The 15,520-nt window shown below is 33.6% G+C and overlaps 1 protein-coding gene across 1 annotated transcript; it reads left to right on the top strand.

Annotated features, from left to right (window-relative positions):
• The first annotated feature begins 6,739 nt into the window (after nucleotides 1-6,739).
• On the top strand, nucleotides 6,740-9,282 carry LOC132725696 (cytochrome P450 3A24-like). Its single transcript, XM_060710877.1, has one exon. It carries the CDS (start codon nucleotides 6,768-6,770, stop codon nucleotides 8,373-8,375), a length of 1,608 nt encoding a protein of 535 aa, XP_060566860.1. The 5' UTR covers nucleotides 6,740-6,767; the 3' UTR covers nucleotides 8,376-9,282.
• Nucleotides 9,283-15,520: the final 6,238 nt, after the last annotated feature.

The following is a 15,520-nucleotide window of genomic DNA, read 5'->3' as shown; positions in this document are numbered from 1 at the left end:
GCCACAATTGTTCACAATAATGAGATGATGTGTCATGCGCAACAACCGGTCACCTATCTCCAAGGTCAAGGTCAAACTTGGAGGAAAGATTAACATAGTCTGTTTCAGGGTATATTTTGTGTCCGGTCAATAACTTTTTCAAAGATCAAAGGATTTTGAAAATACTTGGCACAAATAGTCACTATAATAAGACAATGTGTCATGCGCAACACCTGCATCACTACCTCCAAGGTCAGGATCACATGTAGAGGTCAAAAATTAAAATAGTCTGTTATAGGGTATATTTTGTGTCTGATCTAGAACTTCTTCATAGTTCAAAGGATTTTGAAATAACTTGGCACAAATAGTCACAATAATAAGATGATATGTCAAGTACAACACTTGCAGCCCTACCTCCAAGGTCAAGGTGACACTTAAAGATCAAAGATTTACATAGTCTGTTAAAGGGTTTATATTGTGTCCAGTCCATAACTTTTTCATAGATCAAGGTATTTTAAAAATACTTTGCACAAATAATCACAATAATAAGACGATATGTCAGGCATAAAACATGGGTCCCTACCTCCAAGGTCACACTTAAAGTTCAAAGATTAATATAGTCTGTTATAGGGTATATTTTGTGTCTGATCTATAACTTCTTTATAGTAGAAGGGATTTCGAAAATACTTTACACAAATAGTTACAATAATAAGATGATATGTCATGCACAACACCTGCACCCCTACCTCCAAGGTCAAGGTCACTCTTAAAGGTCAAAGCTTAACATGATAGATTTTTAAGTTCCGTGTTTCATTTTATTTCTTTAAAAAAATTATTGTTGCATTTGCAGATCTAGCATTGGTCATAATTTTGGAATGAAAGTCTTGAGATCCCTACCTCAATTTTTTGAAATAGCACAATTTTATGCTTCATATAAAACTTCCCGAGGCGGGGGACGTTGGTATATCTGTTTCAAATTCTTGTTTACTTTGTATAAACTTCTACAATATTAATACATAATTAATAATCGAGGGTTCATTTATGTCCCAAAAATTGAGATTTAAACCCTCTGTTCACATTCCATATCAGCTGGAAACAAAACGCCAACTTCTAAAAATCTTCATCAAACATCACGTGCTAAATGCAGGGACACATATCAAGACAAGTCAACCATTTACCTGCTGAAAGTTTTTGTTTATTTGCAGAGATAAACAACAAGAACTTAGCTACTATAACAGTATAGAGCTTATTCAAGGTACAACAAAAACAAAGGCCGGTAAACCATTATAACCCTCTTTCTGGGTAGGCCAATTCATCTAGCATGCTGGCATGTGCACTTTTAAACATTTGCAATCGCTGATCTAGAATAAGCCACAAATTTCTACTCGAGATTTCTATACAACTTTTACCCAATAACCATTCATACATTTATACGATCATTTCGTTCATACGTGTTATTTTACATGAATTCTTAGCCTTTAACCTCTTGGAACTGAAGGTGATTGGAGTATGCAACCAGTATAGACCAAGGACAGTCTTCACATCCTTGCTGTCTAGCCAGGATCTATACAGTTGAACCAAGTTCTATGCTATTGGTAGTTGATATTCAAGTCCCTTGTATTTTGAATTGAGCTGTTCCAAATTTAATACCACAAATATAGCGGGTCCGATCGCAATATGAGTACCAGAATAAACCACCCATACACGTCCATATACAATTCCGAACTCCGTCAACTATTTCATTATCAGATCTGTCCTTTTTCTATACAAAGACGACAAATGGCTTTTAAAGTTAATTGGCCATACTGAAAAGTGAAATTTCACATTCATAGGTTTGAGTTTTTGGCTCAGTATATGTTTTTTCTTAAGGGGTCGTCCCATGTTTGCGCATTTATAAAAACGGTTACTTGCGCATAGTTGCGAAAGTGATTTAGGCCGATTCGCTTCAATACGTATTAATACGCGTGTACACGTTTGTGGTTTTCGCATATTTACGTTTGCAATGGCTACAGAGCGTCGTTCCAAATTCAATACCACAAATATAGCGGGTCCGATCGCAACATGAGTACCAGAATAAACCACCCATACACGTCCATATACAATTCCGAACTCCGTCAACTATCTGTCCTTTTTCTATACAAAGACAACAAATGGCTTTTAAAGTTAATTGGCCATACTGAAAAGTGAAATTTCACATTCGCAGGTTTGAGTTCTGGGCTCAGTATATGTTTCTCCTTAAGGGGTCGTCTCATGTTTGCGCATTTATAAAAACGGTTACTTGCGCATAGTTGCGAAAGTGATTTAGGCCGATTCGCTTCAATACGTATTAATACGCGTGTACACGTTTGTGGTTTTCGCATATTTACGTTTGCAATGGCTACAGCGCGTCGTCGCATTAACGATTAAGCTGACGAATATCAAATGTTTTGCTGATAAGTTCTTTCTAGAATGTTATAATATATTAAACGGTTGGCAGTTTCTTAAGAAAAACAAAACACAATAAAAATAGGTTCTTGTCGAGAAGACAAGAGCACTCCTCCAGTATCTGGCCTGTAGTCATTGAAAATATGTTACTAAGAAAAAAATGATTAGAATACATGTATTTGAAAATTCACATGCTAAGATACATTTGTATATTTCATGGGTTAGTACGCTGATCTTTTTGTCAGTCATTCACAAGATCTTCCGATGGCCTATATGGCTACGTTTAGGTTGGATTACGCAAATTGTTTTGCACTCCGTATACCAGCAACGCCTACACTGATACATCCACAATAAGTTGACATTCCTTGTTTGGATAGTAAGATATCATCACTTGATCCTCGTTGACTTGCTTCATCTTCACAAAATTATATCACCTTCTATGTTCATAACATTCTGAAAACCAACTATTGCTTGTTCAGTCACATTCTGGAAAAAAATGTCTGGCACGGCTAATAGACAGAAGTCTCCACAAACCTATATGTATTGAAATTGTTGTTATGTTTCTTGACTTTTCTGTAAGAGATAATTGTTCGAAAGCGTGGTTTAAATCAGATTTGCTAATTTAATTTTGAAGAATGTTTAAAAAATTGAAAACATACCGTGTGATTGACCTATTTTCTCCTACATCCTTAGCTCAACAGAACCTTTCAACTTCCCATAACGGATGTGACGTAATCAGGTAGCTTCCTCAGAAAACATAGAAATGGGCAAAATACAGATTATTCAATAATTAATGTAACACGAGAAATTTCATTGTTGCAAATAATTAATCATACCGGATTTGTAATCCAGGGTTCACTCAGTGCTTTGATCCTCTTTCTAAATTTAGTCTGGTGGTCATTTGCCTAACCGCTGATTTAGGGAATCGTATAGGGACAGAAGTCGGACACTTACAGATAAATGGGTAGTAACTGCTTATTCAAATATCCAGGAAAGCCGCTTATAAGATTATCATCCGCCGAGGTTCCTTGGCCTAGTGTGTTAAAATCGGCATAAAAAACAAAAGAAAAACTAATACACAGTGATATGTGAAAGAAAAAAAAAACATTTATACACACACACACAGAAATAATACAAATACGTTGAAATGAGTAAAAAGAAAAACATTACTAAATTGACATTTTGACAAAAACAGTGAAACTGTTTATAAATAACTCAAATCGACAGCCTTTTTGAACCGGACACACCTGATAATTTTCGTCTTGGTTCTATATTTGACTTATCTTATCTCATTTTGGTCTACATTGGGACAAAAGGGTAACCATTATCAGAGAAAAACATCCAGTTCCTGTACTTATAAAACCTTGCTCAAACTAGTTAGAATATGGGATAAAAGTGAGATTAGAATTCATTCCTTACAGAAAAAAATTCCACATTTACAGAAGAACCGAGCTTCCTTAGATAAAAGTAAGCTACGTCCTTACTTTTGCGATTGTGTAATGTCCTATTAAGATGTCAATATGATTCCTTATATAGCAATTTAAAATCTATTTAGGTATTTAGATCACATCTCTCTCTGATAAGGAATTATGAGTTCATACAAACTAATTCAGCTAGTCTCACATTACAGATTTATTTTCTCGATTCACGTGTATTTGAGATGTACATGTAGTCTATTGAAGAAGTAGGTCCTCTAAATGGAGAGAAGTCATTAGTCCTCTCCACAGTGCTTACGGTAATTGCTGGCAATATTCATTTTTACGTATCAAACTGTACTATACAGAAAATAAATTGAAAACCGTATATAACAAGTCTTTTAAAGGTTTTCTATTTCATGTTCTGTATGTGTAATCTATGGTTTATGAGGATCATTTTATGAGGGTCACGTAATCCCAGACATGGCACCACTTAAAGAGTTAACTTTGAGGCACAACGTAGTGATAATTTACCTCTGTGCATATTCCACAGAGTATTAGCCAAAGAAAAGAATTTTGATACGAAGTAGATCACTTTATAGCGGACAATGAGCACATACTAGTAAACGTTCAATAACCAGTGACAATAATGAAGGAGTTTAGCCCTAAAACGGGCTGTTCGTGCCATCGTTCAAGCGATCTCTTCGGCCTAGGTGCTCACACTCCCTTGTACCATTCCTCGTCGTCTCTGTCACATTGTATGGCCACTCCCCTCGGCTTCATTCAGGACAAAGGTAGCTTACTCTATTCAGGGTGACGGAAAAGGGCGAAAAGTTGCGATTGTATATATGTAAATGAGACTGTATTCTCTGTTATAACAACTTACCCTTCTCTGAGTTCCATCCTAAAAATAATAATAATTAAAGTGAACGAATGATTTAAAGGCATGCATAACTGTTGTATAAACCATAAATGCCGTTTTATTGTATTTTATAAATCCTTGTTTTTTTTTCTCATATCTCTTTCTAAAGAAAACTTATACAAAAACTCATAATTATCGGTTGTTTTTTTTGTAAAAAAAAAGAAAAGAAAGGTAAGAAAAACACGACATTTTAGATAAGGAAACGTGAGTTTTATTATGTTTAATAGATTTAGAGCATTTTAGATGCTTATTACCTGTAGAAAGAAGCGCTTAATGTGAAATTATTTGTCATAAAAGAAGCTGAATGTGAACAAAGTAGTTTTTTTTACTTCCATACAAAATGCTGTATCATTATATCTGAACTCGTTGCCAAAAAGCAACAAAAACAATAGATGGTTTAGGTAAGTGTCTACTTTGTAACAAAAAAACTAAAAGAAACTATAACGTTGCACCAAAATGAAAAGACTTTTGCAAAAATTGAAATTAAATGCATTCATTGGGCATGATGTGCCTTTAATGTATTTCATATGTAAAAAAAAAAAAAAACAATTTAAGTTAATTCTTTCGTATAGTATTCCTTTTTTTAATTAAAAGTATTATTTTATTTAATGTAAATTTATACTATTTATAGTATTGTTTATCCTGATCAAATTGAATTACATTTACTTATTGTATTAGATGATATAATGAAATATAAATTAAGGCCTATTCGCAGATTATAAAAAATGTGGTCTATATATGGTGCACTGACCATTTATAGAACAGTCATACGAGTTTAAAACTTAGTTGAAGAAGGAACCTTTCAAAAAGATTTAAAATCTAAAATCTGAATTTCTTTACCGTGTTCATATTCAGCGCTTTTGTGTGTGAAAAATAAGAGAATTATCATTTAGTTTTAATTTTAACGTTTTTTAATAAACCAGACAAAAGGGCATTGGCAAGACCTAAAATGTGATTCAAACTATTTCCGAATCTTAAAAATTTAATGCTCATTGGCAGCTCCTGACAAATGATGAGACAATATGGAATTTTATGTTAATTTGAATCTTGTTGCAAGCAATTTAGATGTTCGTCGTTTCAAACGTTATTTTCACACTCTTGATGTAAAGAAACGTCCCTTTCACGTTCAAGCGTGACAAAGCCACCTGAGTGGTAGGCTTTCCCTCAAGATAATGCAAAAGTTTTCTTTGGCGAACTAGGATAAAAACTGTGTCAAAAAGTTGGAACAAAGCATCAAATAGATGTCACAAATGATATCTAAAATATACTACCCTTATAATATGAAAGCATTTATACAAATATAATGCCCAGATCTGTAGTCGATAAGTCCTGGACGAGGCACAATTTCTCCTTAGACATTGATTCTGATAGACATTTGAGCCGCGTCATGACCAAACCAACATAATGGGTTTGCGATCCGCGCAGTCTGATCAGGATCCATGCTGTTCGCTATCAGTTTCTCTACTTTTTATATGGTTTGTAAGCGAACAGCATGGATCCTGATCAGACTGCGCGGACGCGCAGGCTGGTCTGGATCCATGCTGGTCGCAAACCCATTATGTTGGTTTTGTCGTGACGCGGCTCATGTGTTAAAATCGGCGCAAAAACATTCAGATATACAAGCTCATGAGCCAAATTTGATCCAGTGATTTATTCTTCTATTCATTCGCAAGCATTTATAGACAAGCAAATATATAAAAATAGATTAAATGTACTTGCTTGCGAACTTTTCTTTGTCCAAATTTAGATGTTTTATTCTGTTTAAAGCAAATCCAGTGTCATTATAGCGCGTACACACACCTTCTATTGTTAATGAAGACATTCAATGTAAACTTAACCATGTCAAGTCGATAGAATTCCACAATTTGATGCATATTTTAAAACACTTGACACTGAAATTTCTAAATCGTCTTTAAACTTTTTTGTCAACCCTCATCAAAATAAAGACTACTAAAAAGCACTATCACAGCCATATTGCTGCTCATATTCATTTACAATTACTGAGGGTGACCCTACTATATAGGAAAATGAGTTGGCAATATCTGGCCGTAGCATGGAGTTATATCTTGCTGATTATAATTGTTTTACTTTTCATAATTTTACATCAAAGGAAGAAGAAGCAGTTTTTTGACAATGTTGGAGTGACATGCGAGCCGACATGGCCTATTTTAGGGGCCTTTCCAACAATCCACCAACAAGGTATTTTAGAACATGACATTTTTGCGATAGAAAAATATGGCACCGTCCACGGCTCTTACCTTGGTAATATTCCAACGCTTGTTGTCGCTGATCCGATATTAGTAAAAGAGATATTTTTGCGGCAATCAAACAATTTCCCATACAGAATGCAAGCTCTATATGTTTCAAAATGGTGGGAAAATGGCGTGGTCATAGCAAGCGGAAAGCACTGGCGATATTTAAGAGCGCTTATTAGTCCTTCATTTAGTACTGGCAGACTTCGAGAGATGCAACCAAGATTGTTGAAGTGTATCAATGTCATGATAGATTGTTTAAATGACAAGGTTGAAGTATCTGGCGAGATTGACTGCGACATACGGGCCATTCTTGGGGCATTAACTATGGACATAATTTGCAGCACTTCTTTCGGTATAGATATGAATACATTGAGAAACATGGAAAACGACTTCACGAAACACGCCAAGATTGTAAGCACGCTAAATATTGAATCGAATCCAGTTAACGCTCTTCCGTTTATTGTACCAAGTATAAGACGGGTGTTCGAATTTCTAGACCTTGATTACGTAGACAAAACATCGTTAAATTATGTGAAAAACGCAGTCACAGATATGATAAACCACCGTAAAAGTCAAACTGACATGTCTTTTAAAGATACCTTAAGCAGTTTAATGAACGCGCATAAAGGACAAAGTGAAACAGACATCAACGGCAACACAACTAAATCAATTAATACCCCAAGACCGCGTTACCCAGAGCAAAACTATAAGAAAACACTGAATGAATTTCAAGAATTTAAAGAGAAAGGCCTTTCAGACGACGAACTTGCAGCAAACGCGCTTATTGTATTGATGGCTGGTTACGATACAACTGCGACAACTTTAACATGGATGTGTTACCTTCTAGCCACTCATCCGGATATCCAAGAAAAGCTGCTAAAGGAAATTGACAGTATTGTAGGGTCAGATGACCCTGACTATGACAGTGCGACTAAATTAGAATATTTAGACTGTTTTTTATGTGAAACTCTTAGACTGTACCCAGCGGCTAACAGGACTGGAAGGGATGCATGCGTTGATACAAAAGTCTGTGACTACAATATAAAGAAAGGGCTCTCAGTAACTGTTCCAATTTATGCAATGCATCGTATGTCTGAATATTGGAACCAACCCGAGCAGTGCATTCCGGAAAGATTTTCACCTGAAAACAGACATGATATAAACCCATATGCTTATATTCCGTTCGGGGTTGGACCTCGCGCATGCGTGGGGATGAGGATGGCGCAGATGATGTGTAAAATAATAATGGTGAAATTTTTACAACATTTTTCTGTAAAAGTGTGTGATCAAACTGAGAATCCTCCGCTCTTGGAAAAAAGTCTCTTGACAAAGCCTGTCAATGGAATGTTCTTGAAAGTAGTTCCAAGGAAATGTGCCTGAAAGTAGTTCCAAGAGATATTTATACATAATAATTCTCAAGCTTTTAAAAACAAAGAATTCAGTTTTCATTTTTTGTACAAAACTTCATTTTTTTTCTTTCACTACAATATAACTTGCTTCAAAACTTCTTTAAATCACCAAAGATTTTTTCATAAATTGACTAATCTATTGACTAATCAATTTACGATAGTTGACTTTAGAAAAGGGAACTATTAATTTGGTGATAACCGTTTCACAAATTAACAGTATATAATTTTAGGATATACATGTATATATTTTTAGTTATTCGTTTTACAATAAAAAATATTTCTAATGAATAAATCGTCTCAATGATTTTATGAACTACATATGTAATATAAAATTCTGAATATATTTGTTTATCAAATATATCATTATGCCAAAAGAACAATTTATTTGTTTGTTGTTGTTTTTTGTTGTTTTTTTTTTATCTAAAAACCGACTGTTTCATTTTGTTGTATATTTTCCCAAGATTTGTAAGTACCAAGTCATGTTTTTTGTTTTGTTTTTTTGTTTGTAGTATTTTTGTATTACCAATTTTCTTCTTATAACATCATTTTTCCTATGTTGGATTATCATACCTAATTATTCATTTAGAATCGTCTGGAAAGTTTCGACCAGACCTTCGAGATGTACTTCTGATGAACGCCTCTTATATAACTGACTCAGTTATTTCTAACTAATTGCTTAACTTTTCGATTTAGAAGATATTACAAAATCAAGGTACTGATACCTTATTTTATTTTAATCTTATTTTCTTTCATTTCAGTCATAATACAAAGTCTAAAACTTTTCTAAAAATGCAGTACTGTTTAGTTAAAATTGACACTTTCAGTTTGTAACGGAACCAAAAAATATTTTTTTTTTGTCCCAGGTTTGTAGGTATTTTGTATATACTCGTACCTTTAAATTTAAGAATTATTTCAGTGTATTAATTTTGTTATAACTGTATTTTGTTTCTGTAGTTTAATTGACCTATTTTCCATGGCCATCGTTCATTCTACATACATAAACAATATATAAATGTTGATGCTGATTTATTTTCCTCTCCTTTTGCAGGGACCAGCATATATTAGCATTTTTTTCTGACACCTGTATTATTACTTTCCCGCTATATAAAAAAACATTTGAGGAGATCCACTCTAAATAATAGTCTGAAAAAAAAACAACAGATCATTCGCTCGTTCAATGTGCAAAATGACGCAAAAATGAAATGCGTTTTTCTCAAATCTGGCTACGAATCGCACAGAATATGTTGTTTTTTCATATTTTTGGTGCGCGAGTTTCTTTTTTTCTATTTAAGTTTTAAAATCTCTGTGTAGTTCTTTTCATACCTGACTACAACTAAATTTTAAAATAACAATAAATATATTGTACTACATTGTACCTTCCTTACTATTGGAGGTATGCCATATTCCAATGTTTGTTTTCATATGAATTGTCAATAGAAAATGTGGTTTTATTGCTTAATTACAATGTTTATTTTTATATTGTTTACTGACAAAATGATCGTTTTGAACTTAACTGTATCGTATGATTAATAATAAATTCTATCATATGCTAAACCACGGTATGTGTAATATAAACGTATCTGTCATATGCTTACTGTATATGTTATTGTATGTAAATATTGCCTTCTGTTTAGTAAAGAAGTGATAGTAAAGGATATACATGTACATTTTACATGCATAACAGAAGAATGATATAATACAACAATTGTTTTTTGCTAAATACAAGAAAGGAGAAACATCGCTAAAATAGCTGATTAATCTCTCATATCTAACGCTTTGATATTTTATCCTAAAATCTGTGTTAGCAATGATCATCTTGTTTTGCACATAAAGAAATCGTACTGTCAGAATAAACATGAACAAACTATGTATTGTATGGCGATTGTTCTAATAGAATGAAACTTCAAGGTTAGTTAATGTATATTATAAAAATATTGGTTCATGTAGAATATTTTTATTCTTTGTAAATAGAGAATGATACTGATTTCAATAAAATACATATTTGAGTAAAAAAGGAATAAAATTGTTGTTGATTTTTCACATATCTTCTAACAATATTTTTGGACGACTTTGATGCCGTGAAAACTGACATCATATAATCACAAAATCGGATTCGGTTCAACAGCAATTTTATGATCACATGTGTGGTGCCCGGTTGTTCACTGTGTTGACATTTTTTGATAAATAGTTTTACTACATCGAGGTACTGAATATACTAGTATTAAGGAAAAGATATGAAAACTGTTGTATTGCGCGTTTCTACGGAATTCCATAAACGACAGCTTAATGCTCACTGCCTACTGCTAACTGGACAGCCTGCTGCTCACTGCCTACTGCTTACTGCTTATTGACAGTCTAAGTCTATGTATGGATCAAATAGAAGTATTCCGAATGTACACACATGTGCATCCGCCATTTTGTTGAAAAAAAGCTGCTGGGAAAACAATGGTAAGTAAATTAAAAAGGATTATTTTATAATTAAGCCTAATAATTTGTAATTTCGAATTCATTGCAATGACTTGTGTATGTCCCACCATTGCACACTGCATTGATTATGTTATGAAATGGTTCCACGTGCCTCTTGCACAGGTGATTGATAAATTGTCAAATATAGGACTCATTTTAGGGTAAATCAACTTAATAATAACTTATTCACAAAGAATCTGTGTTCAACAATCAACATGGATGGGCTTGAGCCCACCACTATTCCTCAGTTGAGAGGCGGAGATCTGCTGGACTATTATGTCAACACTTCCTTATTTTATTTAGAATTTCATAGTTTATTAAACTTTCATTTGACAATGTAATACATTTCTAGAAGAAAATCTGTAATATACTGGTGAAATCACTGGTGAAATTTAGGCTAAACATTCTCTCATAATCAAAAATGTGTAAGTTCATTTACGAAATCATTTAGGTTCAGTTTTCATTGGCTGTTAGTTATAGCTTATAAATGTGTAATTCCTTATAAGATGTTATGTAATGCACTTTTGTTAAGTTGATTGCAGTCTTGATAGTTTATGTTGCAAAGATATGTGCTTTGAAGGTTAATAATACAATTGTAGTATCAATTTTATTCTAGTACAGAGGATGATAAATCTGACAGAAACATTTCAATGGAGGAACAGCCTATACTTTCATTGACTTCACAGACAAGTAACAGAACCAATACACCTGTATGAAAATATTGAAATTACAGCGGAAGAGGAAAAGACTACATAAATGTATTGGATCTTAAAGGCGAGTTTAACTCGGCTTCCTTTTGAAAGCATAAACAAAGACAAACTTGGCTGTATTCAAAATGTTTTAAAAACCTTCAATTTTTCAAAGACATAAAGAGTGCAAACATGAAGTGATAACTTACAGTTTGGACCAGCTTATTTTACTTTTATGAAAAGCCATCATTATTCTCTTGTTTAAATTCAAGTGTGCTATTGAAAAACTATGAGAAATAATAGATTCTTAACTTTTTAAATTTACTTAAAAATTTCTGATAGACAAAATGATCATGTTAATGTTACAATTTTTTTTGACGTGTTTGTTTAAAATCCATCTTTTATATAATTTTTATAATTATCTTGTTAACAAACACACTTAAAAGTGAACTTTTAGGTTGGTTATTTTTTCTATTTCTTTTTGCAATTACCGCAAGTAAAACCAATGAGCAAATCTGCCTTCGTATTTGCTAGAATCATCCAATGAAAGTCATTACTATTTCTATCAGGGTTCTAGAGGTTTGACAAGTTCAATTTACAAGGCAATGGTAAACAGTTCTAAGACATCGTGATAGTGTAGAGCTTCTATGATATGATATGAAGCATTTTTAAGTTACCTTTCTTACAACGTGTATATCACTTTACATTGCAGAGTATATTTACATTAATATAATTTCATAACAACTACATGTATATAATTCATAACAGAACTTTTAATTATAATTCTGCTTTTATATTAATTGCTTTCCCCGAAACTTTACAAATATTTTATATAGATTTTGATTTTTTACAGGCGTGTAATAATTTTTATTTTAAATAACGGTGTATACAAGAAAATATTAGCTTACTGGTCTCATTATTGAGACTAAACAAACTTTTTATGTGGTGTTATAATCAATAAGTGTATTTTGTTTTCGTTTGAATTGTAAATAAAAAAGTTTTTAAAAAATAAAATATCGTAATTTTCTTGTAATTTTGTTTATGTTTAGCTCCCCGGAAAACAAAATTATGACAAAATGAATTGAAAATGTTTATATGTATGATAACCATAAAGCAAAGTTTGTTTGTCGAATGTTGTAACAGGACCAATTTGAAAAAAACAATATTTAACATTGTCCACATTTAACCCATTACTTCATGAGCATTTTGTGAAAAATGGCTGTTTTCATTGAAAAGTCTCCATTTACAAGTTCAAATTGCTATAAAACTATAAAAACTGCTTCAATACTAATCAAACTTGGCACAAATGTTGACTGGACCATTGCCTTTGTAACAACATGCCCAGGCTTAAATTTCATGTTACCATGGCAACGAGGGGACATCTCAAAATTGCCAAAAAACATTATTTTGTGTTGTTGATTTTATCCTTCAAAATTGATTTCAAAATGCTGCAACTTCTAAATGGATTGAGATAAAGTCAAATGATTTTCAGCGTTGGTTACACGTTTAGTTACCTTATGATCGATCTGGGGTTATTTTTAGCCTCTCAAAAGTCCATAATTTTCTTGCGCCTCCTTCTAGCAACCCCCTGATGTATCTTTTGGTTGGGAGCCGCGCCGAAAATGTCGTCACTTTTTTAAACAGCATTTCTCAAACTAAAACAAGTGTTGGCCTTAATAGGGTATTTTTCACCATTTGAGACAACAAAAAAGGCGTTAAAAGGCGATATATCAGGTAATGGGTTAAACAGTGTCTTAGTCCATCAAATTTAAATGGATGGGATCGCGAAAAGTATGTATCAGGAAGATGAAGATTACGTTATATCATTAGCTCCATAAGAAATACATCTGAAGCTCCAATATCTGGCAAACTAACTGAATATATTTCTTCAAAACAGCTTTACAAGTTAACCTCTTAAGGCAATGAAATATAAAGACGGCCGTACAGTAATATATTGATTGATCTGTTTCTACCATGTGGTTTTAATGCTTTTATCATAAATTATAAAAATTAAGAATGTAACACAGGCAATACTGCAAAAACTAAGAAATTACATGCGGAAGGCATATCAGTGACTCAAATTTAGGATACCGCAGTTCATCATATCGATAAACAAATACTAACAACACTTTGTATTAATAATGCCCAAGTAACTCTTTCAATGATCTTTCAATGATTTTATCATGCATCGACTTTCCAATTATAACACAAAAATTGACATGTTACTCATCATGCTTTTTAACATCTACTAAAGTAACATTTTCTTGAGTCAAATCTAAGGCTTTGTAGAATTACAATGACCAGAACAAGTATTAACTTTTTTAGATAGAAATAAACGGTTCCATGTATGATTTGGACCATGAAGTGTGTATACTCTCCCAGTACGTTTAACGTTTATCAGAATAAACTATTGGTAATTCGAGAAAATCTATATATCTATGTTTTGAGAACCATTACCTAGATTATTTTTTAACAAAACATAGCATTATTTTTTAAATGCGAACTTAAAACTGGCCATTGTGATTTAAATATAAAAACAAAGACGTTCATGACATTACAAGGCCTCCGTTTAAAAATACCATTAAGCTCTATAGTTATAGGGTAGGGTCAATATCATTAAATTTTAATGAACAAATATTATAATATACATGTTATATGGTAGATGTATCTAAGCTTGCACAGGGATATACATGTATAAATAATTAAGCAAGCAGTTATTTTGGGTAGCTCAAAATTACCGAACAAGATTTAATGACAGAAAAAAATTGTAATATTTGGTTAGTTTAACATTTCTATAAAGTTCACAGGTCTATGATTTGGAAAAGTTCCAGATGCCTGCAAAGATATATACTTATTTTTCTGCTTAGTAAAACGAGAATTATACATGTACATGTATAAATGTAACAAGTTCCAAGGTTTCAGTCAAAGTCTTCATAAATGATACTGAGTAATTCCTTGACCAATACTGTTTCAAACGGCCTCATTGTAACATATAAACACATTGGAAGAAGGACATAAAAAGTCAACATTTACTTTCAGGCAATTAATCGGGTATTAGACAGGTGTGGCAGTAGGCATTTATCAAATAACAGTAAGCATTAAACAGTCGCTGTAAGCATTAAGCAGTTTAAAGTAAGCAGTTGACAGTAGGCAGTAGACAGTAAGCAGTTGACAGTAGGCAGTTGACAGTAAACAGTAGGCTGTCGTTTATGGAATTCCGTACGTTTCGTATAATATTCATTACAGTAATTTAATACGCCGCTAAATTGCAGCGATTCGAAAAAAACGCAATAGTTTCCGCTCAGGCGGCTGCTCGGACCGCTGACGTCATCATGAATATAAAAATTTTGGTCTTGTTGAATGGGAACGAGATCTCATCGTCAGGTTCGCCCGTTCAATAGCGAAATTGGATTTTATCAGTGACAATTGGTCTCAGTCGTGGCCTTTTACCGATTGTCAAGCAGGCTCATTCCATTCAGCATTCAAACTTTATATCTTAAATTGAAACGACACGACATTCTATGGTGGCTGATTTGGTACACTTTGCGCGTTGCGTTGTCGATAGCGACAACACAACCTATATCGTTATCGCCTTTTCGTCTTGTCGCGCGTTGTCGCACTGTCGTCTTGTCTCTAGCACGCCAAACGGCGCGTTGTCGCGAAGTCGCCCTGTCGCTTGGCTCATAAGCCAAGCTGAGCGACAATGTGACATCGCGACAACACGCCGCACGACAACGCGCCGTTTGGCGTGCATCGTTAGCGATAGGACAAGACGAATGTCCGACAACGCTCCATTTGGTGCTTTGTCGTTCTTTTACTAGCGACAACACGACGCACAGAAGCGTTCCAACTCAGCCATTCAGCCCAACTTTCATCTAAACTCAGCATTTGAAATAGCTTCAAAGGCAGAAGCGGATGACCACAGGCACGAGTATCGGACCTGGGATGAAAAAATATGACC

Source organism: Ruditapes philippinarum, unplaced genomic scaffold (genome assembly GCF_026571515.1).
Source record: "Ruditapes philippinarum isolate M1 unplaced genomic scaffold, ASM2657151v2 ctg1373_1_1_1_1, whole genome shotgun sequence".
In the NCBI taxonomy this organism is placed as follows: domain Eukaryota; kingdom Metazoa; phylum Mollusca; class Bivalvia; order Venerida; family Veneridae; genus Ruditapes; species Ruditapes philippinarum.
This window is presented reverse-complemented; position numbering and strand designations above follow the sequence as displayed.

Bases quoted from the DNA above. Each gene is read 5' to 3' on its own strand.
- LOC132725696 (XM_060710877.1), top strand. From the start codon at position 6,768: ATGAGTTGGCAATATCTGGCCGTAGCATGGAGTTATATCTTGCTGATT.